The following is a 24,802-nucleotide window of genomic DNA, read 5'->3' as shown; positions in this document are numbered from 1 at the left end:
TGTACAAACAAAAGCAGACCTATGTTTATGAAGCAAGGCCCTGAGTTACATTTCATTACAGTAGATACATGTGAGATAACCACTGAGTGTCACAGAAATTTAAAGGGTGCTTTACAAGTGTGGGTAGGAAGGAATGCATATAAAAGCCTGCACGTGTGTGTGTGCGAAGGTGTGCACATGCATGCACTCGCACCACCACCAGCGGGCTGCGCTGTCAGATGTGCTCCTGTATCTGAGTAACGCACTGGAGGAGCTGTGTCGTGGTACCTGGGTTGGCGAGGCCATCCTTTCAGGAGAGAAAGGTTCCGAGAACTTCTGCCACCGCTGTAGATAAGCAATATGAGTGAGCTGCTAGGTGTGCCGTCAGTGTGTATCATTCCCTAAAAAGTCCCATAGCACTGAAAATAAGCATGAGGCGTATAGTCCCACCTCAGGGTGCTTTTTCATGATCAGTGTGTGCATTATTGCCTCTTCAGGGGAGAAGGGACATGTATCTGTAATGGTCAAGTCCAAATCCAAAGTCCTCCAGCACAAAAACCAGTACTGGCAGATACCTGTGTGAGGCTGAATATAAAAGACATTTTAGCTGCTCCCAGTTGCAACATGGAGGCACAGCCTGACGTGAGATTGGTGTCGGGGTCTGGGGTCTCCCAAAGGCCAGCTCTGCGTTACTAAAAGGGTAGGTGGGTGTGGGCTACCTGCTAAGGCTCTGCAGGCCCCCTCATTTTCATAGAGGCGGCATCAAAGCTAGAGAATTCCAAACGCTTGAACTGGTGTGTCGATGCTGACGACACTCTTCTTCTGCCCCGTTGCAGGAACATGGAGGGTCCTCCTAGCTGGAATTCCAGCAACCCCGTTGTAACGAGACCACCTCACAGTTTCTGTGGCATAGGTGGGGTTTTGTATTCATTCACACAAGATTATGTTGTCAGTCTTCTTGAGCAGTTTCTACTGCTGTCATCCCCTTTCAGAGAGCCAAAGGGTCCACGCAGTAAGCATTGCTGTACAACGAACAGGGGGACTGCAGTGCGGGATACACAGGATGAGAAACCTGAGGGACACAAAGAAAAGATTTTATTGATTTCACTCCCTCTTCTTCTTCATCCTAAATGTAAGCCAGAATGTTGCAGAGCCAAGACAAACGGAGATCACCTGCGGTAGCCCTCCACAAGAGGGCTCCTAGTACAGTAAAGCCAGAACTGTTCAGAGCTACACAGCTCAGGACAGGCACTACAGCGAGCTACAGACTGGCCCAGTGCTTACTGTGAAAACCTTTGGACTGTAGAGATGCTATCCCTCTGCGAAGCGAGGGTGACTACTGAATGTGCTCCCCTATTTAAGCAGCGATAGGTCATGGCTCAGCACATCACACAGTTACGAGATGACAGTCAGCCACTACGGAAGCACAGCTTCCATCCCTGTCCACAGACAGAAGCCGTTCCAGGCACTGGAGTTGGAAAACACTAGCCACCTACAGAAAAAGCCTGGCGAGCTTTTATAACAAAAGAGGAATGTGGCAGAATGGATTTATTCAGTAGGTGAACTCCCGCCACTTCCATCACAAAACCCCCCAGAATTCATGCTAACCGAGGCTCTAGTATCTGTTCCAGAAAGGGCCTTCCCCAGAGGAAAACATGAGTAGGTGGTCAGGTTTGGAAATGAGATGGGTGGCCTGAATGATAGTTTTCCCTCCTTTCCCTCTCAAAAATGTTACGCTTTTAGATTACTGCAACACTCAGCGTGACAAATTCATGACTTCTAGGACTCTATGGCTGTTACTCTACAGCACTACCCTGGCAATTCAGCATGCTGTGGTGAGAGCAAGAAATGCAGTCACCTGGATAATGATGCGAATAAGAGTTAGCTGCTAATCTGTCCTTAAGTCTCTTGACTTGAAAAATGTCTTTTTGGAGGACACAGCCCTGAACACAGCTGAGTTTTCAAGCCAAAATGAATATAATGCTTTGTAGTCATAAAACCTTGGTAAGCTAGACTGTTTCCCAGCCCATCCTTCACAACGCTTCATTATCGAATGTAACTCCTTTTAAAATACGAGTGTTTTCTGGGCAAGTCTTAGAGGGGAAACTTCCTTCTCCATTGCTCCAGCTGCTGAAGGGCTTGGAGATGTCTCAGAAGAGGACTGGCATTGCTAATCTTACTGGGAAAGCTGGGGTTGTTCTCTTGTTGTGTACCTCTCCCTCACCATTTGGCCAATCCTTCATTTCTATCATCAGTGATGTTCCCATGTTTATGCATCAGAATCAGGCACATGACTCTGGGGAATGAAGCCACATGTGGGACCTGTAGTAGTGATGAGCTACCTACAAAGGAGTCCAACAGAACAGGAACTAAGAGACTGCCCAGTTCTTAGTTGGGAGGCCCATGAAACGAGCACAAGGGCAGAGACAGGGGATGTCACTGCAGATCCTGATAGATGGATGACCGTGCTACAAACCCACCTCTCAGATATTAACCAGCTTCCTTACACAGGTTCAGAGGAGACACTGACAGTCAAAGTTGTCAAATGTTCCTTTTCTTTCACTTCTATCATTCTTAATCTCCATTTAGGCCCTAAAATTTTATGATAATCAAGGAAATGAATGCTACAAACACTTGCACACCATCCATGCAGGGCCCATTCTGTGGGGAAAGCAGCTTAGCAGCCCAGGAAATTTGGTCCTCTTAACATTTTTCCCTAGATTCATTCCTAGAAATTTGAAATAACCCAAACAAAGCAATGCCCCACAAGCAACGTGAGCATCATCCCTCAAGTTACCTGACCAGGAAACACCATGTGTCTGAGTTGGCAATAGGGCCCTACTGCTTTTATTTTCCCTAAAGGACAGCACACACTCATATTAAAAGCCATTCATGGTTTTGTGAGCTAACATGGCATGAGAATCTAATAGTATTGGAGAAGCTATTTTGACAAGAGAAGAATGGTGAAGAAAACTACCTGCAGATGCAATCTGGTCATACAGATGACGTTTCAGGTGTCACTTTGGAGCTCACAGGTGGCTTCATACATTCTTTCACACCCTCTTCCGCTGAATCCTGAGGCTTACAACAGTGAGAACAGACTGAAAGAGAAGATCCCTTGTTAGTATTTGGAATACTGGAAGACATAAAAGTGCTGAACCCAAATGTCTTCTTCAACAAAATAAAGTATAACTGAGAGTGGGAAGAAAGGAGAGAAGAAATTAAAGAAAAAGAAATCTTTTAGGTCTAGTTACTTCTAATTTTCCGTGGCAGGACTTATCCCTGCAGTACATCTGAATATGGCTGGCCCATAGCCATAGTCTCATCTGATAGAACGCTCTGTTATGTATATAGTGTCATATGGTTAAACCAGTTCTCATTAGCACAGGGCTGAAACCTCAGCCTGGCACAAATCCAGGTTGCTATGTGCTAAGATAAGGTCAGAAGGGAAATAATGGTAAAAGTTACATGTCACTAAATGCTGGTTACCAAGCGAGTGAAAGATAGCCAATGTTAGAACAGCCAGCCAACTCTTTCAGTGCTTTAAAAGGAGCTCACGTTAAACAGGTCCCCTTGGCATGTCAGCATCTATGAATGACTTTTGTTTTAATAATTCAAGCTGAATCTCTCTGTACTATTACAGCAGATCGTACTTGCACAAATTTTACAACATGGATTCTAAGCTGGATTTTAAGTGACCTCTAATCTTGGTCTAATCTCCGTGCTTTGTGTTAAATTAATTGAAGAGCCAAAAAAAAAAAAAAATCTAAAGAGTTTCCATTCTTAAATTACTGCAAAGAGAGGTTGTGAGCTCCTCAAAGTAGGGGGGGGTGAACCTCAACAAAGCATCTACATGTTTTGGTCACCACCACAATCATGCATCTGAGAACTCTCATTTCCGTTTTGCTCTATCTTTCTATTCTTCCCTCCCACACTTCAGCTCTTTGAAGCATGGCTTTTTGAGCTCAGAAACAACTCTTAGCATCAAGGCAGCTCCCGACTCAGCTTTCCATATGCCAGAACAACAGAGGTACTCTCAGACCTATTCTGAGTTCCCACAATGGCTCTGGAAAGGTGACCTGTAGCAACACCAGCAGGAAGCACTCTCAGGACAGGTATTTCCTTCCCCAGACCGGTGTCAATGCACGGCGGCACCAAAATGTGACAACTGTACAAACTGAGAATTTGGGTTGAAGCTCTAGCTTCAGTTTCTTACAGTATATGCCTGGTCTGGAAAGTGGCTGTACAAAATAGCACCACCTGACTCGGCAGATCTACTCCCTGTGCATATTAGGAAAATGGGACTGAAAGGGAAATTCCAGTTTATGCAGCCATGTCCCATGCTGTTGCAGGTGATCACATTCTACCACACTGGTATGCTTTTTACATCTACTTTAAAAGCAATTTTGTTTCTATATAAAAAGTTATCTCAGAATGCTCCAGAATCCCACTAATTTAATGGTAAGGAACCTTTTAATTTCCAGCCTATATTTGTTTGGAGACAAATCTTCCAATTCCAGTTTATTTTCTCCTATAATTAGTTCATTATCCACACAGCTAACAGCACAGACTGTGATCAGCTGTGATTTTCTTGGTTTCAACTTGCTTGCTGCTTTCCCATTGATATAGCCCCAGGGAACAGCAGGGAAGAACCAGCACTGGTGTCATGGGGGCACATGAGTGGAAAATGAGGAGGCGCACAAGTGTAGCCAAGAGTCGCTGCCTTCCAGAAGCTTCCTTTCTTTGTGATAAACCACCAAAAAGTAAATTAGCCCAGCCTGACTCAATGGTCACGTTGGTTTTTGAAGGGATGTGGTTGGTGAGGAGGGGAAAAGAGAAATAGTAATGCTGCCTCCACACCTTTGACTTGGGAGTGAACTTGTCTGAAGTTGAATCAGAAGTAGCAGAAGACACAAGCATGACAAACTTACAAGTGTCCCTAAGTGAACTGAGTCCCTCCTTCCAGCGGGGGATACCGCCACAACCATGGTGAGCACACTGGTGGCTTCTGGTTTAAGTGGGCTGAACACAAAGCGCGCTCAGTGTGGGATTCTTGTCTCCAGACTTCCCCAGTGACTGACAGAACTTGATTGGGTGGTATTTATAACTTGTTGCAAGGCCTGCTGTCTTTCTCCAGGACTGCTTTTCAAAGCTGCTAACAGGGTGTGGATAGGGCATCTACAGCTGCTGACTTTCAATACTGGCTGGATGCCTAAGCTACCTTTATAAATCCATTAGATGTCTACTCACATCTTCAGGGGCTTTCTGGCTAGGTCAACTTAGGCATGATTAGGAGCAACAGTTAACAGATGAGAATTTTTTGAGCCACAAACATAAAAAATCTGCTCAGCTGCCAGCTAATCCTGAGATGCTCGAGGTCCCCGTCGCTGTTGAAAAACTCCCTGGAGACTTGTCTGGAGTTGCTGAAGGCTTCATAGGGTGGGACGGGGCACCTCACCTGTGCCATTTTTGGCCACACAAAGAAGACAAATCCATCTCTTCTGATTGGGGTTGTCCTAAAAGTGGGACACTGCTACACTTAAATTCTTCCTGTGGCCCTAGTACTATGTGTTTTTGTAACGTTGGCTCTGTGACTTTTCTGAGGGCTTGTCTAAGTAGTGTGTGTGAAACTCTCAATGCTCTGCTGTATCTATCATGAGCACCAAGATTCTTGGTATCTTCAAGCATCTTAATACATGAAGATGGACCTTTATGAATCTCTTCAATTCTGCATACCCCTGATTTTGGAAATATTCTGATCTGCTGTCAAAAGTCCCCCTCAGCCCTTCACTCTCAAACCTGAACCCTAGTGCTGCCTGCACACAAAATGTAGGAAAGTCCTGAGCTGGACTTAGATTTTGTGAAAGTAGATGCTGCATGAAAAAAAGAAAAAAGGAAATGAAAAGAAGGTACAAAAATACCTAGTGTGTCAGTATAGTTTCTATAAATGTGTATTTTACATAGCAACTCCATAAGCAATAAAGAGACTGTTTCTTGAAAAAGGAGCTACACTTACCATGCCTTGGGAGGTATCGTGCTGCTAGGGTGATAGCCAAAAGGAAGGTGATAATGATGATACTTGAAGCAGTAATGACATTATAAGATGGAGGCACAGTAGGGACAATGCAGCCATTTGTTTTGTCTGAGACAGAAGAAATAAAACATAAACAAAGGGCCCAACAACATATTGGCATTTTCATGTAAGAGCAGGTCCGTGAATTTTGGTGGTTCTGGCCAAATTGTAACTCAGATATTCAACTTGAAAATTTACCTATTCAGTAAACAGACAAAGCTAGCACATTCCATTCCCCCACATTTGCTATGTGCTAAAATTTTTAACAGGTCCACAGAATCTGAAATGCTGGGTCTTTTCCAGAACAAGACTGAGACAGGCAATATTTTAAAATAATAAGCTGTTTTTAAAGAACCTGGTTAGGCTTGGTGTAAAAATCTTGAGTCCATATCTAGAAAACTTTCATTCTTAGAGGTATTCTGCAGTTATTGTTAATGTTTTCACCATTCACCAGCTGTATGCCTAATTTTTTTCCCTCTGAATTCACAGGTATTGGAGAATGATGCGTTAAACAGACTAGAATAGACTTCTTTCTTCATGGCAGGAAAAGAATGTTGTGGCAGAGTTCAGTTTCAGTGGATCTGGAGCCTTTGGCTTTTCACCACAGGAGATAACCATTCTGCCATTGGGACATTAGAGTAGATAACGGGCTGTTCTTGTACAGTACAGGACAACCTTAATTCAACAGGAGGGACAGATTTGGTGCATGTTCATGGGTCTTCAGATTTTCATTATCTCCATCTGGCCCAATTAACCATCATTCAGCTGGTAAGGCACTAGCCTGATCCGCTGTACAATCATCCCCTCCACTGTAGGGTCTGCCTCCTACATTTAGCAGAGGCTGTATTCTGTGTGGAACTCTGTGTTCATGACAGACTTGTTTGAAGGACCATTTCTATCATACCAAAATGGGAGTGGTTCCACATCTTAAAAATCAAAAAGTGTGGGGTTTGTGACTGCTGTTGGCACTGTTGATTGCACCTTCCTCTGATAATCTGTGTGACAACAGCGTGTTACTATTTTTTTTGTTGCTCTCCTTTTCTATGTAGTATGATATTCACAACCTTCTTCCATTACCATCTCTAGGGACATTATACACTACATCCAGCAATAACCAATATTCATAAAGCACTAGTTTCTGGTGTTTGTCCTGAAGCTGAATGGCACCTCTCCTCACGAGCCCCTTTGATTTTAATAAGATTGATGAATAAGGTACCTTGATGAATAAGGTACAATTGCCTAGGAAAAATAGCACTTCTCTTGAAGGTGCTCTTATCTCTACAGTGAAAACATCAGACCCAGAGACATTTCAGAATACTCTTTTGGTAACAGCATTAAAAAAACCCCTTTTGGCTCTAAGAATTTTCTTGCAAATCCCCTTCTACTTCTACTGCAAAACATCTGGACTGCAGTGTGCTGCCTTCCCTCATGCTGTTTCCACTTGTGCCTCCAGCTTTTCAAAGCACAGACTTATCTATTATGTTATCACTTTTAAGCCACGCACAGTGATGGATTTTTTTTCCATATGAATTAACCCTGTATTAAATATGTGTATGAAAGCAGAATTTTGTCTAGACCCCAGCTGACAGTTTCTGTCACTGAAGCAGGAACAAACATGCTTGTTAAATGAGGAAATTCTTTTTAAGTGCAACCTGTGGCTTTTAAGGCACACACATTTTTCAATCCCTCCAGTTGAAAACCAGGTCTGTGTCACACAACTGGCAGCATGACTGTGCTGGTGCAGAGGGGCACTGCATAGTGGCAACCCCAGCCTGTGGGAGCCACCAAGGCTGACATCACCAGATCACAATAGGGTCCAGATGCCCTCTCAGCCCAGCTGTGACTCATGGCAGAGCACCTGAAAGACAGAACCGTCTCTGCTTGTCAGTCACCATCATAACTCTCCTCTCCCACCCCTGCTGTCTTACAGCCTTTGAAAAATTTTGGTGTGCAGCTCACAGGTGAGATCATTGGGTCATCCTTGCATGAACAGATACACAAAATCTACTGCTTTCTCAGAGAGGCAACTCAGCAGATTCAGCAAAATGGTTTTGTAACAAACTGTTAATAAAACCTACTTAGAAGCAAACTGGTGGACTTGACAAAGCCATTGTATTCAACGGAGCAAGTGAAGCTGACGTCTTTGGTCACATTGAGCCACAGTTTGCCAGTGATGCTGTACAGGCTGAGGCTGGACGTGGACAGCCAGGTGTCATTCCACATCACGGACTCGTTGTTGAGGGCTCCAGAGATTTTGGGTTTGGGGAAACCTCCATGAGAAGAACATTTTACCACCATCTCAGTTGATTCACAAGAAGTAGCGAATACTTCTGCTGTTATGTTCGGCTTACTGAAGTCAGCTGAAGCAAGAAAGATTTAGTTACCATTCTGTCAGATTACAGCGAGGGCTGCAGTCCTGATCACCCATGCTGAAAGCAAAGACTCCCCCACAGAGCATTCTTCCTCTATCATAATCTGTTTTGCCTCTCTTGTGCCTTAGTGTTCTCCCCACAACCTTGGCCGGATATGGCCTTGGCCTTTGCTTCCTCTCCCTGGGCAGTACACAGACTTCATGAGCCCACCTCTCCAATTCCACCATTTCTCTCTACATACAGCAGTTTGTGGAACAACAGAAAGAAATCATAAAACAGGTAGGAAAAATACGGGGACTGAATAGAAATCTGTATTACAGGCAATGGTAGACAATTTCCTTTTCCCTCCCTCATTAGTTCCTTCTCATCCAGAAGCTCACAGAGGGTCCATCTCTGTTGGGAAAGGAGATGAGTCACACATTGGTCTCTCGGCCAGGATGGCCGGCAAGAGACTGAATTACATTTTCTGCATGACAGCCCCTCCAGAAGGCCCAGCTGAGAGCAAGACCAAGTCATACTAGTAGTCATTGCAAAAATGTGTAGCAATACACAGGCCCTCTCAGAAGGAGAAGAAAGGTGGTGTCCTTTTCAGCCTGCTTCCCTTTGCCAATCTGCTTCACTGTGTTACTGTAAACAGTTGCATTGGTGCAACTGAGGATGCCCACAGGTTGCAATAAACAGCTCAGGGTGAGGAGGAGGAGGCAAGGGGTGGCAAAGGAACTATTTAAGGCAACTCTCCCACTGGAAAAATCTCTGTGGGACCGCATCTTTAGCAAGAAAGTCACCAGTCAGAAAAGGAAACTCAGCATGTGTCTTCCTGGTGGGTGCAAGTCACACCAACACCACTGCTGCCAAAGGGACAAAATTCTCCCTCTCCCCCCTGCCAGATGTATGTGCATAGCCTGCACACCCCCTCAGGCACTAGCCCCAGCCATGGCAAGGCCAGGCAGAGACCTGCAGCATGTTGCTCAACTCACTGCAAAATGACCCTTTTTGGAGCAGCTAAGGTTTTTGTCTCTGATTGCCTGACTCACCATTTGACCACATGACTGCGGGGATCTGCACAAGGCAGATGACCTGGAGGTCATAGGGTGTCTCCCACGGCTTCTGCTGACCATGAACCCATGGTCTAGGCTACTGAGTAACTAGTAACTAGTGAAAGAAACATGCTCAGCATCGCACGGCTGACCAGTGGCAGACAAGGAGACACCGGATTTCCTTCCAGGCCTACTATTTATTGAGCAATACAGCATTGACAGACATCCAGTGTGGAAAGTGCCTTCAAACATCCTAGTCTGCTTTACCAAGGCTCTCTGATCAGTCACCAGGGAGTAACACCTTTCCACCTCTCTCAAGTTAGCTTGATTTCAGCAGGGGTGAGAGGACCTTTCCCCTTCCTGATCCCCAGAAAAACTGACCCACTTTACCAAAGGAAGCAGAGGTCTACCACAATTTCTACTACAAACTGGCCTGTTAAGATAGCAAGGAGATTTTTGGAAGGAAAGAAACTGGAGTATTTGCAGGGAGGAAAAGAGATCCGTTGTTTCACATTTTTCATGTCGCCAACTCCTCAGCCCTCACAGCTAGAGAGGGTGCTGGCAGTGCACTTCCCTTTTTTCATATCAGTTCCCAGAAAGATCACTAAATTTGTCTCCTTGCATGTATGCCACCATGCCCTCAGAGAAGCAGGCAACAGCCAAACCTCAGGAGCTTGGTTTTTCTTGCTGATGAATCTCATTCCAGATGGGGAATGCTCGTTCACTGACGAGTCTGCAAGATTCGTGGAACTCTCTGCTGCTAAAGGTATTCAAATGTATGTATATATTTATATATGTTACCAGTATCTCTGCCTTTGGTTGAAACCAACTGCAACAAAAACAGTGGTGGAAATGGAAAATAATGTTAACGGAACTTTTTGTAGCCTCCAAGAAAAGATTCAGATTCATTCTGAGCAAAAGAACTTCGGCTGTTTCTTTAAGATAAAAAGCCTCAAATCTCCAGATGGGTTCAGCCCGGTTGTGGAGCTGCAGCGCAGCTGGTGAGCTGGCCAGCCCCCCGGAGAGCCTGGGCTCCCCAGGGATTGGAAGCAGGGCTGGGATGTCACTGTGGCCACAGAGAAGCAATGCCACCCCATTTCTCTTTCAGCTTGGATGCTTCCCGTGCACCAAGGGCTTGGGCTCTGCTTTGCCCAAAAGACAGCAAGGGGCAGAGGTGGCCTAGGGCACCCACCAGCAGTGGTACCTGGGGAGGTGTCCTGGGAGGGGTCCTTTCCCAAGAGGGAGGCATCAAGGGGAGGATGTTGAGCTGGTGGTAGGAAAGGCAAATTTTCTGTACCTGGGGTAGCTTTGGAAAGGTAAGGAGGGAGGTTGCTAGCATGGTAATAGTTAACACACCTTCTGGCACCCTTTTAGGCTTCCTGATGAAAGTCTATTTGCTACACTATGACTAAAGCTTGGAGGAGTGTTCTTTACCCCCAGAGGGTGGCACCAGAAAGCCTCAGGTGTCGGGAGGCAATCCACCTACCTGAGACAAAGAGGGTGACAGTTTCATCACACAAAACAAACGGGTTCTGTGGAAATTTGACGTACTGAACTATACACTGGTAAGAGCCATTGTCCAGGATTTCCACGGGGGAGATCCACAGGGTGAGGTTCCTGGCGTTCATCTCTGTCCGGTTCTCATACTGCTCGTGGTTGGAGATCATCTCCCCGTTTGCGTAGGCAAGCACTACCTTCGTAGTGTTCTTCTGCCAGTAGACCCGGTAATTATGTAGGCTTTCTGAGCTGGGAATTTCATAACAACAAGGCAGGCCAACTTTTTCCCCCACTTTGCTTTTGACTACTTTCTTCTCCAGTGCATAGCCTGTAGGTGGGGGGCAAATAAAAGTCAGTGAGACAGTGGTATAACCTTGTGCATAAAGCTCACCTCTTTCAGCTCTGTCTGCACCCACTAATGTACCTCATCACCCACTGAGCTGTTTACAACTCCAGCTCTGCACTGAGAAGAGGCCTCCCTTGGCATTGCCTTTTACGTGATATTCCAGTCCTACTCGGAGTCCCGAGCTAGCAGGCACACAATGATTTCTGAATAGATTACTGAAGGCAAAAACAGGAGAGTTATTAACCTGAACAGAAATTTTGCTGGCCCCTTAAAAAACCCACACACCTCAGAGTAAAGAATTGCTATTAATATGTAAAGGGATAAAAACATGCATGCCCAAACTGCTCTCTCCCTTTTCAGAGCTCAGTATTTGGAAAGTCTGTGTCACCTTCCAGTGGGTTCCCTGCATGCCAAACAGGCCCACAGTGGATTATGGGTTTGGGGCTTTTTTTTGGAAGGATTTTTTTTTTTTAAGAAAAAACCCCAAACCTTTCAAGATCCCAAAAGCTAGAAGCAACCTTACAATGATAAACAAAGGTTACAGACATACTGTCATCAGCCTCCTAGTAGTAGCAAATGAACAATTTAGACTAGTCTGGCTAAAACTAATTTGTATTTGCGAAGGCCCACGGGCCTCCCTTGGGGTTACTTGCAAACAGGCACAGGCATTCCCCAACTCCTGCCCAGCCACTGTGTCGGTGCCATCCCTAGCATGCAGGCACGTGCCTACAACAACAAGCTGAGACCCTTGCAGAGGGAAGTTAGGTACAACTTTGACCAGGTTAGCTGTAGTCCCCCTGCTTCCCACTATGACTTTTATGCACTCTGCTCCCGTGATCAGCCCTGCTTTCCCACCCTCCTTCCTCTTTCTGTGGGTAGACGCTTGCGGGAGCCAGGACCTGACATGCGAGGGAGCAGCCCTAGCAAGGAGCTCCTGCTGTTGCTGGAAGAGTGACCCAGTACTGATGTGCTGTCCTGTGCTGCACCAAGGCCAGGGCAGATAGTCGGGCTTTCACCTGACTTTGTGCAGCCTTCAGGGTGATGCTTATCCCTGTGTGCACCCTGCTTTGTTAGTCCAGAAGGTCAAGCTGCTTTACATTTGCCATGCTTGCCTCGGTCTCATGACCTTAGCACCCATCTCCATTAGTGGAAGGGGGATATCAATCTGTTGCACTCCATTGACTGAGAGCAGAAAAACAAGGAATTAGCCAGCCTCAGGACAGAGAAGATTCAAATTTCTTCATCCTTCCCTGCAGAACACATCTCAGTAAACATGTCTGAGAGAGAAAGCAGGGAAGTCCTGACCAGGCAGTGTGTCACTGATGGGGAGAATGCAGCATCACCCGTCGGTGGAGCTGAGACCCCATGTGCAAAGGCTTTGCCTGAAGTGTGAACTGAATGCTTAACAAAGCTGAGCCTAAGAACTGCCACCCCCCCCAGTAAGGTCTGGCAGGTGCTGGCTCACGTGTTATTATCACAGCTAATGCCAGACCACAGACACGTGCACGGAGTGCAGCGCTCAGGGCGTGACTGGGATGCTGTGACATTCAGATTCAGCTGAAGTGTCCAAAACAGCCACAAGTTGTTGCCTTCAATGGCTCATTTGCTTAGCGGTGACCCACAGAAGACCCTTGGGATGCTGCCACACAGCCGGTAGCAAGACCCCCGCAGCATGCTGACCTGTGCCCAGTGGCACACCCTGAGAATGTGTTTCGCACTCCTGCAGCTGCCGGCGCTGGAGGGAGACAAGCAGATGCTCAGCCAGTGCCCCAGAGAGAGCCTGGGACAGAACATGAAATAAGCTTTCACACCCCTCCCCTGTGCACACCTACACCTGTCCCACTTCCACACTTTATATTAAATCTCCAGGAAACACACTGAAAAATACTGGGGAGGTCCTGGCAACCCTTTGGAATGTCTTAATACTAATTAAATAAGATAGAATACGTAATTAAATGAGCAACTGCTCATTTAACTGGTTTCCCTCCACTCAGCCACTTCATTGGTCTTCCAAAGGGAAAGATTCAAACTCAGTTTTTACCCCCCACTACCTGTACTTCCCCTTACAATGCATCGCAGACTCTGAGCAACCGGACTGGGGCAGACCAAGAGCCCACTCAGCCCACTGACCTGTGTCAGCCAGCAACTGGTAGCAAAATGGTAGAAAAACTAATTCTTCCACACCACACAGGATAAGAACTGCCATACCCTGCCAACCTTTGGCAGCCAGGAATTTAGGGATTTCTTGACATCAGCTGTTTAATCACTACTGCTAGACCCATCCTTCAGGAGGAGTTCTTGCCCCTTCAAGAACGCACGTATATTTTTGGTTTCCACAACATCCTGTGATGATGAGTTGCACAGTTTGATTACATGCTGTGTGAAAAAGCATTTCCTTCTGTTCACCTTAAAACCAGCCCACTTTAGGCTGTGATTCTTGAAGCTCCTCCTTCTGCGTGTCTGCAGCATTTGTGTGTGTGTGTTTTTTCCCTCGACCACATCTTCGCTGTTCTCACAGTTCAGCTCTTACTATTGCTGGAGCGACTCACAAGAGCAGCCAGTCAAACTCTGGGATTGTGGAGCCTGATAAACACAATTTTCTATTTTCTTTTGCAGCAATAGGGGAAGAGTAGGCGTACAGTAAATGTCAGGGTGACATCACATCATGAGTTGCCTGAGGTTCTCCACGCCTTGCCCCTAGGAGTCTCCTTTGCAACCAAAAGGAGAACAAAAACCTTCTCGGCAGTACATGTGCAGGGACTGGAAACTCCTGCTGATGTCACACCTACCCTTAAAAGGCTCTGCACCCTTGAAACTGCAACCTGAATGCTGCAAGCCTGAAGGAACCAAAGTCCACGAAGAGTCATTCAGCCCCACAAAAGTCCCCTTTCACTTTAAAGGTGAACTGCAAAGCAAAAATGAAAATTCAGTTCTGTTCCATCCCATTTCTGTGCTGAATGCTCTCTGTAACCGGGCTGTGGGGGAGGTATCCACTGTGGAAATAATTTTTAATGACTTTTCTAGAAAAAAAAGATCTGTCCTCTTTCCAGTCCCCTGAAGCCCACCCGCTTCCAGATGCACATCGCTCTGTCACTGGAGGCCTGTGGCGTGTGGCAATGCTGAACTGATGAAGGGGCTGACTTTCTGTTCCCTGGGCAGAAAAACATGTTCATTCAAACTACACCTGTGCTGCAGATGCCCCATATGGCAGGCCTCATTAGAACAGAAAAGTGAGTGCATAGGAAAACCGCCCTGTCTTGTTTGCTCTGAGAGTCAGCAAGTGGGAGAGCTGTTGAGCCCATATCCCTATTTTCTTCACTCTTTGCCCAAGCCGTGTTTCAGAAATTCCCTGGCCACAGAGAGCTTGGTTATCCTGATTACACATACAGTCATACAGGTGGTATGGGAGAGCAGATTGCCTCTGGGACAGAAGTCCTGCAGAGACATTTGACAGAAAAAGGCAGTAAAAGACCATGCAATGTTCTACAGACGCAGTGTTGAACTGTTGGAAACCTTCAGATAATTCCTGGTGAACAGAAACCCCAAAGCCATTCTCTTTCCCCTTTGTTCCCCATTTCTCTGCCCTTTTAAACTGCTCTCCCTTTTTTTGGTCTTACCTTGTGTTACCTCACTTTACAGACAACCCACAAAGCAAGACACTTGAAGGGAAAGGTCATTCTTGGTGGGCCTGGAGTCCTCTGCTCCTGTGTAAGCAGGAGGTAAGACAGTGGATATTTTTTGACCGACAGTCCTGCAAAAAGCTCTGAGGCAAACTGTTGGTGACCCTCCAAAACTGGGAGGATCAAAACAGCCTTGTGTTGCTTTTTTTCTGTAAGGTATCCCTATTTATAATAGGGGACCTTACAGCAGCTGGTCTCTCTACTATTAAATTATTGGCATCATTTACTTTGCCTAGGACCACGCACATGGGACTCCTGCTCTGATGGGGTGCCAACAATTTTCTTGCCCTCCGCCTGTGTGTGGGCTGGAAAAAGGGACTTGGGGCAGCCCTGGGAGGAGGTACACATCATGTCGTGGTGAGGCAAGGGCACTTCTGGTAATGGGCTGGGCCGGCTGAGGAAAACACATCTCGTGGACCTGTGGCTTTCTCCTGGGAGCCATCCCCTGGGGTCAGCGTGGGAATCACACCCAACAGTCCCCGGGTAATTCTGCAGCTCACGTCCCTCATTTTCTGTGAATAACACATTCACCCCAAACTTGCAGGGTTTATCCTTTGAGGACTACACAGTATTTTATGGGGATTTCTGATCAAGACAGATAATTAGTTGAAAAATTGAGAAATCTTGAGAAGCTGAATCTTTAAAGGGCTAGACACTTTCTCTTGGTCTCTTCTTTTTCCCAGGTGACTTTACCAGTGAGGAATCAGATTCTCCCAAAGCTTTCCATGGAATTAAAAGTCAGCAAATGTCCTGTGCTACACTGGAATACGTGAAGGAATGCTTTGTATTTAAACCAGTGTTGTGACAGACTCATGTGAATGCACTGATCACAGAAAAGACCCTATTAGATGAACAGATGACTTCTACATAGAGACATTGTGAGGTTTTGGCAGCACACAAAAACACTGTCTTCCTCTGTGTTTTGCTGAAAAGACCCCATGCATTGAGAAAGATGGGATGAAACAGAGAAAAGTGGGTGCTGGCAGGCCCTGCTGGCCATCTTCTTTAAGGAGTCTGTGACTGCATATTAACCCAGGCACAAGTGCTTGGCAAGCCTCCTACGCTCCTTCTAGGCAGACTCCACTTCAGCAAGTAGAGGCATGCAAAGGGAGGTTTCAGCACACAGAGGAAGGAGGAGCAGCCCTTTCCCCTTGCACAACCCCAAGCCCAATGTTCTGGTCACAAACCACAGGCCTGCTGCTACCCTTCAGCTGCTCTAGGCTGCTCTGGCAAAGCAAAGCAGCTGCAAACCCAGTTTGCTTCGCTCATGCCACGGTGACCTCATGTGAGGTCAGGTTCCCTTACTCACCCCAAATGCGGTGAGAGAGAGGAGCAGAAGAGAAGGCGACCCGAAGGAAAACAACAACGCACTTCATTCCGCAGCAGTTCCACTCAGTCTCGCTTCCCTGTACCCGCTCATGCTAGTCAAGCGTGCCAGCAGCAATTAAGTGATGGGATTAGTCCTAGTTTACAGTGATGTCATGGCAGGCCTGAGGTAGGTAAATGGTTTGAAAAGGTTTTTCTAAAAGTTCATCTCTGCTTGCTTCTGCACCATAACCTCACGGTGCCCTGCTTGGAGCAGTATGGCAAGGGCTCAGCACCCCTTACGTGGCTTTATGCACTTCCCGTCTTCACATTGCCACATTCCTCCTAAACAAAACAGTAACCTTGCTTTGCCCAGCTCTATACCGGCTTGATTTGGCAATGATTATAACATCCTCATGGTGTTTTGGTGCCTGACTCCTTCAGCAGCCTACATTCCATTTTAGTGCTGTTTTGTTTCATCTGCAAAGCCTTTAGTGAAGAAATCCTTGAAGTCATGAAGCGGCTGTGAAAACCAGAGGACACCTTCCTGCATTTATAGACAGAAAGACAGCCCATCTTTGTGGGTGTGCACTAATCTCATTTTTCTTCCAGCAGTGCACTAACTCGAGGCCCTGTTGATGACAAATGAAATTATCAATCTCATTTGTCTCCCTGAGCATACTTTGATAAGCAGGGATGTACTGTAGGTAACACTCATTTTAGAGTGGTTCACAGGGCACTCCCAACACATGTTGGTTTCCAATGTGGGCCCAGTTTCTTCAGCATGCAGTACTCCTGCTGAAGCCCTCTGTACAACTGTGGTTTCCTTTGCAGGTTGCAGACCGAATGCTCTGCTTTCTCCAGTCTTAATCGCTGCTCACCAGAAAGCAGATTTCACAAGACCCTGATTGCCTTTTTGCCACGAAACCAGCAAGGCAACCCAGCCAGATGGGGAATGAAAAGAAGTGCCATTACTGAGCCATGACTCTGTCAAAAACCTGGTTTCAAAGGGAAAGAAACTCCATTAATCATGAAAAAGTTCCACGATCTGCAGTTAGCAACTGAGAAGAAGAAAGGCAATCTGAAATATTTTGGTAAAGGGACTTGCTGCAGCCAGCCAGTACCCCTCCCTCTTGCTCCAGCCCATGTTTCTGTACTTCTTCAGATAAAGATCTACTGCCTTCTGAGTCACCGCTGCCCTGGCTGGGACAAGCCCACTGCCTGGGTATGTCCAGTCTGCTTTGTTTATAACATGAGTAAGATCACAACTCTTCACAAGTCAGTTGGCAAATTTCTAATCTTGGCACTAGCCAGGAGGTCAGGTCCAAGCACAGAGCTGGAGATGAGATGCCAAAGTACTTGGGGTGAGATGGGGACTACATCATGTCTTAAGATCTTCCCCTTTCCTGCTAAGCCCTCCACATGGGTGTTGCTCGGGAGGAGAGGAAGGACTGCTTGCTTATATCCTGTGCTGCATACTGGCAGGGACACCTGCGATGGGGACAGAAGGACAAGAACGTCTTTGACTTAGGGAAAGGAGCAAAGGGAAGAGTCTTTCTGAACCTTCCCCCTTCTCTGTTTCCAGCACATGGAGTGGTGACCCCACTAGAATAAAAAAGGGCAGGGGGGACACTAAATCTGGATGTCCTCAGAGGATTTGTATATTTTAGTTCCTTTTGAAATCAAATTCCTGCAACTGGCTTAGCACTCTTATGATTTCCCAATTTGGGGGCAGAAACAAGATGTGGCAGTTGTGTAAGACAGGCCTTTGGGGGAGATTTGTCGCACACAAAGACAAAAATAAATTTGTTAATTTTTTCCCCTGCAGACTCTGTCTCTCGCTGACTGGATCACTTTGTACTTCCTCTATATTTAACTCCCAGCTGAAGATGTTCTCAGATAATTTTCCTAATTCCTCCAGTACCACTACCATGCATACTGCTGTCCTCGCAGCACAGTTTTTGAAGTTGAGGTCCTCCCCACTGCTTAAGGCCACAGTTTTTTTCAGTGCTTGCTAAATCTCACTGCCTCATGTGCTCCCCAAGTAGCCAGCCCACTACTGAAAGTAATAGAAAGTGCCCAGTAACCAAGAAAATCAAGTATGATACCTCTCAATTATGCCCACTCAAGATTAGAAAAATTACGATTTTTTATATTTTTTTGCTTCTAAAGTACTTGCCCACAGCCATAGTAATATTCACCAGTGCAGCTAACAATGCTAAGGCCTGCCAGCCATTATCCTGTTATAAAAACCTGGTTCCTGCTCAGGCACTAACTCACGAATGCTCTGCAGATGACAACCTTGACAATAACCCTGCAGCAGGAGGACTGGCTGGAGGAGAGATTAAACAGCTCTATATAAGAGTGCAGCATGGCGAATGGTAATTAACTGAAGGATGACTAAGAAAATAAGACCAAAGCAGTCCCGAGGTGTCTGAAAGGTGCAAAAGCTACAGAGGGAGTGAAATGAGAGGCTGGGGCAGGGGCGGCTGGAGGCACTGGCTGGGAGCATCGCAGGGCAGGGCAGCCCCGGGAAGGGGCTCTCTCGGGGGGTAGGAAGCAGCATCTGACAGCGAGGTCTGGTCAGACTGAAGCACTTCCCCCAGTGCAGGGGTGAAATTCTTGCCTGCTGGGCATTTAAAACTACGCAGGAGAGTCCCTACTATGGTGGGAGCAGCAGTGCACAGAGACACCTGCCTCGATGGTCTTTTCTAACAACTTTTTATATGATACGGTAGCATTCTGCGCTTGCCAAAAGGTGAACATCTTCTGAGCGCAGTATGGCTAGAGATGCCACCATTAGCCAGCAGTCAGCACTTTTATTTTCAGCCAGGGAGTCCCCTGGGACCAATGATATTTTAAAAGCATAATAGTGAAAAAGCAGAAGCAAAGCCTGTGGCATTTCCACATTGGGAAAAATTTACATATTCTCAAATGACCTCCTGAGACTCCTGATGGTGATGTCCCTCCAAGGGGACAGAACAGTTACCATTAAACAAAGTTCATCTATTTTGTTTTTAAATACCGACCTCCTTTCGCCAAGCAAAGAGACTTCACTGCGTTCAGCACACTTGCCTTGCCACCTCATGAAAAATACCACATCTACATGTGCACAGCGCTTATATTATGAAACACATGTTTAAAAGGAAGGAGAGTTTCTCTGAACACAAAAATTCTCCTCCAGCTTGGCACAACCTTGGGGTGCAGCCAGATGTCAAACTGGCACTGATCTCATGACTTCCCCACACAAGCAGGGGGGATCTGTCTCCCCTTTCCCTTCTAACCCCACGTGCTCCCACTGCTTTCCTTGCAGGACTCTCCAGAGGCTGGTTCAATATGCCACATTGGTGTAAACCAAGGGGGAAAAAAAGAAACTTTCTGCTAACCTGGAAGGCAAATTAGGTCATCCAAGGATCTGGCACATACCAGAACTAGCACAAAGGCAAGGGGGATCACACAGCCAGAAGCCAAGGAGAGAGGAGCAGGATTGCACCTTTTGGTGGCAATGACCTGTTTGGCCCCCTCAGCTTTGCAGCCTGTCTGCACATCCCTCTCTGGGGTACACAGCGTTGGGTGTAAAAGCAAACTGGCACTGAAGAGAGTGGGCTGACCCCTGCAGAAAACTAACTCATTACAAGCGAGGCAGGGGGATAACTCTGTAAATGGCAGCCTTCATTTATGTCAGATTAATTACACCCATTAAACCACACTTGTAACTCAGAATTGAGGCAGCAATGAGCAGGAAAGGTGTCGAGGGCATACAGAGTGGCAACTTCTGCTGGTAACCTACCAAAGTGCATAAAAACTTCAGCCCCAAACTTTGCATGTTTAAATGCAGGAATGTCAATATCTGACATTCGCATTGCAAAAAGGTTACAAATGTCTCAGTGTTTCAAGAAATGCAAAAAAGCTGTTGCCTTTAGAGTAATGTGAGCTCACCGGAGTTATCTGGCTTCGTTATGATCTAACTGCAAAAAGGAGACAATGTGGGTGAAAGGAATGTTTGACCAGCAGCTTTACAAACTCAGTATGCAGGCGTATAACTGTATTTTGACTGTGTAAGAACGTAGCTTGTCTATGTCTAATTTTCTGTCTTTTTTTTCTAAAGAATTATTTAAAAAAAAAAAAACACATCAGAAGAAGTAAAACCAAGTCTATAAGTAAAAGCAGGAGCCTTAAGTTGGGTTTCTCTTTCTCCAGACAAGCTGGTACAGCAGGTTTCACTCTGGATAGAAAGAGACATAGACAGAAAAAGGAGTTCCTTAGTTCCTCTGCTCTTGTTTTTGAACCAAAGACATTTCTTTTCTGCGTGTCTGGAACAGTAGGAGACAGAAACTCATCCGAAAAAGTAAATTTAAAGAACAGCCGAAGGTAGCAAGAGCAATAAGATAGAAACTCAATTTGCATCCAGTGATCAAATGGGCAAATCCAGTATGTAAAGAAAAATTTCTGCCATCTCCACCATGAAATCTGACCTAGGCACAACCAGTACCGGTGCTGGCACGGAAATTAGATGCCAAGCACCTAAAGCTCATTGCTAAATGCTCAATACTTGGGGGTGCCCATGAAACAGGAAATCTTTCTCGTTCTCAACCTTCTTTGTCCCTTTCTGAAACCCAGCTCCGCTCCGAGCTCTTTATTGGCAGTAACATGTGAGAGGGGATTCCCAGACTGAGTTACTTGTGAGCCAGCGCTTGCTTGCAATGCGGAGGGAAGTGGATATTCCCCCCACCCTCAACTCTCCAATATCTCAGAAAAGCTTTAGGGATTTTCCTCAAAACTTCCCAAAAAATTTCACCATTGGGAAGAAACCAAGAACTAGGCAGTCCCCAGTCGGAAGAACAGACTCCAGGGAAGCTTAAAAGGAATACTCCATGGACACAAAGCCAGGCTTGCTGGGTCCCTGCAATCAGTGCCTACACCATGTTTGCACACAAGGCAGGGAAAAGCCATACTGAGCGACTTCTAGCAACATTTTCCTAGTATAACAAACTGGGACTGAGAACATCCTGCAATTTGTAAGTAGGTGTGAAGGTGCAACAGCAGGAGAAAAACAAGCCCATGGGGATACCAGCAATGCATTCAGACTAAATACATTTGTGCTGTAACCAAGGCTGTTCTGCCACTTTTCCACTGTGCTGAGACAGCAGGGTGTTCATGCACATCAGTGTCTCCAGCAGCAGATGACATCTCAGAAACAACTCTGAATCACGCCGGCATTTCAGCGGGTCATGTCAGGAGAACCTCAGAGCAGCAAAATTCAATTCAAGGGGAAACAAATGTATCTATGTAGCTTGGGCATACATGATTTCCTATGAAATACAACTTTCAAATCATCCTTTTTAAGCCCGCCATTAATGCCTTCTATTGCTACAATGTAAAAGTTCAGCCTGGCATTCCCTACTATTTTACTCACACAGGGTGGAGGAGAGCACCTGCTCTCATCCCTGACCTTTCGAGCACTACGGCACGGAGCTGTGCAAGCACCAGGACACCTGGGCTAAACCCAAGGACGCAAGATGTAGCCACCGGCTCTCGGTGCTGGCTTTGACTGTGCCTTGATGTGGTCATGAGCAGTCCCACACGGTGTCAGTTCTGTAAACGCTGGCCATGGTGACTCGCTTAACAACGTGTGGGAAGTCACTGGCAGGGCGATGGCAGACTCCCAGGGCTTCACCATTTTGCCACGACAAGGTCAGAAGTGGGTCCTTGTGGTCCCTGTGGGAGACCTCGGGAAGGCATCAGCTACAAGTCTCAGTAAAGCTTTTAGAACCACTCCTTTGTGGGTACCGTACCATGTATTTTCAGGGGTCACTAACATAGGAATACCTTTTTTTGGAGAGAACGGTGGCAGGGGATGTGCGCACGCATACAGAGAGAGAAAAGGAAGTGCATCGGCTGTGATGTTCTTACCAGTCTGCCAAGCAACCTGCTCCTGAGGCACCAGGACTTCCACAGACTCATTGTGTGGGAAGCATCTAACAACTGTGCCCCAAAAGTTGACATAATGCTTTTAAAACAGCTTTTTTTCCCCACTTTGCTTCTTGCAGAATTAAACCCTGTAATTTTGTAATTGATCAGATTTGGAGAAGCAAGTCTTCTCAGCAAGAGGATGACCAAATCCTGCTGGCCTATGAATTTGTGCCTTGCGTTTCCCAGCCCGGACACCTCTTTCCACACCTCCCAGCCCATTCCCAATTCCTTGGTGCCACCATGTTCCATACAGCCCCCTCGCAGATGGCTCCTGCCCTTCCTGTTGGCTGGGCAGGAGGAGGGGCAGCACGTGCTCTGGCTGTTTGGGTGCCACTTGTGGCTAGCCAGTGGCTTCCATGTAGCGGGCAAGGACGCCACATCTCTGCCAGCTCTGCGTCCTGTCAAATTTGGTTGAAACTGGGCAGAGGATTTGAAAGTTACAAGCAGGAGCCTAAGACAGATGGAGAGATGGAAAGCAGGATAAACTATCATTCCCTTAGTAAATCATATTGAAAAAAGCACAACTATAGGAACATCTAGTTTTCTATTATCAAACTCCTATTTCTAGTACTGGATAGCATGCATCAGACTGTATGTCCGAGTATTGCCCATCTTTGGCCTTGGAATCAGCATCCTTTTTAGACAAACTGCACAACTGGTGAACTACCACATGCTCGTAATTACATTAATAACATACCACAAGCTCTTAAAGTACGGAGACAGAAACAGTTCTGCACATGATAAATTGTTTGCCCATTGCTGCACGGGCAAAATACATCCGTGCTTGACACGTGCTTCACAAGCACAGAGGTTGGGGAAGGAGTGCAGGGGAAAACAGGAGAGCAGAGATCTCATGAGCGGCATTTGAGGTGGTTGCTTTCTTTACAAGTGAGCTCTGCGATTCAATCCCTGTTAAATTCTCTGAGTTTTGTTTTAAGATTCTGAGACTGAAACTCAAAATGAGACTCAGCATCAAATATCTCCCAGTTTCACAACATCAGCATGAAAACCTCCTAATTTTGCATCACTCGATCTTTAATCAAAGGCTCAGTTCAGCCCAGGTTTGCTCTAGAGTATCATTAGCTGCGATGAAACACTCAAATTGCCAATAAGCACAACTTATTTTGCACCCACAATGAACCCCAGCTCAGAAGTAAGTTTTGTGTGGTTTCAAGATTAACATTTCACACAGCTGAGAAGACTCATCCCAAGCCTCTTGAGGTTAGGAGGGACCTGTGGACTCCAGTGAGCTTTGAAGCAGGTCCTTGGAGAAGGACGGGGGACAGCCCTTGCAGTCCTCTGACGGGGACTTGCGTTGTTGGAGAAAAGCACTTGCTGTGTGCTGTGCTGCCCAGGCGGTCGAGACCCCTCCGCCCTGCCCTGTCTTCCCCACTGCGTGCTCAGTGTCAGCCATCCCAAAAACTGCAGAAACCACACCGCCACTGAAGCCGAAGCCTGAGGGGCTGCGCCACAGGCTCCCCACAGACGTCAGCTGCGCCAGAAACACCCTCTTTCCTCTCACCCCAGCTGGGATGGGTGACCACCTTGCCCCTCTGGGAGCCAGCTCACGGGTCCTCAGCGCTCACCACCACAGTTATCAGAGCCAGCCACCCCAAACCCTGGCCCAGCCTCAGCCCTGGCAGAAGACACCAGAACAAGCGCCCTGAGAGCCACCGTTCTTTGCCGACCGGCACACGGGTGCTGCAGCCTGCTCGGGCCCAGCACACCCCCCTCCCAAACTCCCACGCCGGCCGCTCCTGCTTACCTAAACTAAGGCAGAGCAGCACGAAGAGCCCGAACCCCAGCCACCTCCTCAACGCCGGCGGGGCGGCGGGCAGGCCTGCCATCTTCCTGTAGCTCCTGGGCCGGAAGGAGAGGGGGACACGGTTAGGGGAACGGCGCCCGAGGAGCCACAGCACTCGCTGCTGTGCCCCTCTCCTTCCTGCCCGCTGCTGCCCCAAAAAACCATAAGCACAAGCCCAGCCCGCCCCACCTCCCTCCCTGGAGCCCTGGAGTACCTGTGGCTTCCCTGGGTGCGTGGCCCTGAGGCAGGGAGGAGGCAGGGAGGAGGCAGGGGGCTCAGTGCCAGGCCATGGGCGCCCAGCTCCTGCCACAGAGACGCTGACTCCCTGCCGGGGTGCAGGAGGAAGGCTGGGCAGCGGGAGGGTGCTCGGCCTCATAAGTCGCCTCACACCCGCCCACGACTTCCTCATGGGGCGTGCGTAAGGCTGCAGCGCCCGCTGTCCCCGGCGCCCAGCGACGGGCATGGCTGCCACCTTCGCCCCTCGGTGCCGGTTTGGATGTGCCTCCAGCAAGGTGGGGGCAGGAAGGTTTTGGGCTGAGGGGGCAGAAAAGGGCCCTGCCCGCAAGCGGTGGGTGACAAGCGTAAGTGTTGGGCAGCGCTGGCACCGGTCGGACTTTTCAAGTTGGAGTTTGAAAGGCAACTAAGTTAAGCGCCTGATGCTATGTGGGGAATAATCCTATAAAACTGTATTTGAAATTAAAAACCCCACAGCATCATTTCAGGCCCAGCTGGATAT

At 47.1% G+C, this 24,802-nt stretch overlaps 1 protein-coding gene across 1 annotated transcript; it reads right to left on the bottom strand.

Annotated features, from left to right (window-relative positions):
* On the bottom strand, positions 1 to 24,403 carry CD80 (CD80 molecule). The gene is made up of 7 exons (XM_074812994.1): positions 24,281 to 24,403; positions 24,028 to 24,122; positions 10,948 to 11,286; positions 8,131 to 8,412; positions 5,996 to 6,121; positions 2,957 to 3,080; positions 1 to 1,051 (listed from the first exon to the last, which is right to left on the bottom strand). The coding sequence occupies exons 2-6, from the start codon at positions 24,107 to 24,109 to the stop codon at positions 2,974 to 2,976; spliced, it is 936 nt and encodes a 311-aa protein (XP_074669095.1). The 5' UTR covers positions 24,110 to 24,122; positions 24,281 to 24,403; the 3' UTR covers positions 1 to 1,051; positions 2,957 to 2,973.
* Positions 24,404 to 24,802: the final 399 nt, after the last annotated feature.

This window comes from Strix aluco, chromosome 2, assembly GCF_031877795.1.
Source record: "Strix aluco isolate bStrAlu1 chromosome 2, bStrAlu1.hap1, whole genome shotgun sequence".
NCBI lineage: Eukaryota > Metazoa > Chordata > Aves > Strigiformes > Strigidae > Strix > Strix aluco.
The sequence above is the reverse complement of the archived record's forward strand: the minus strand, read 5'-3'. Positions and strand labels throughout refer to the sequence as shown.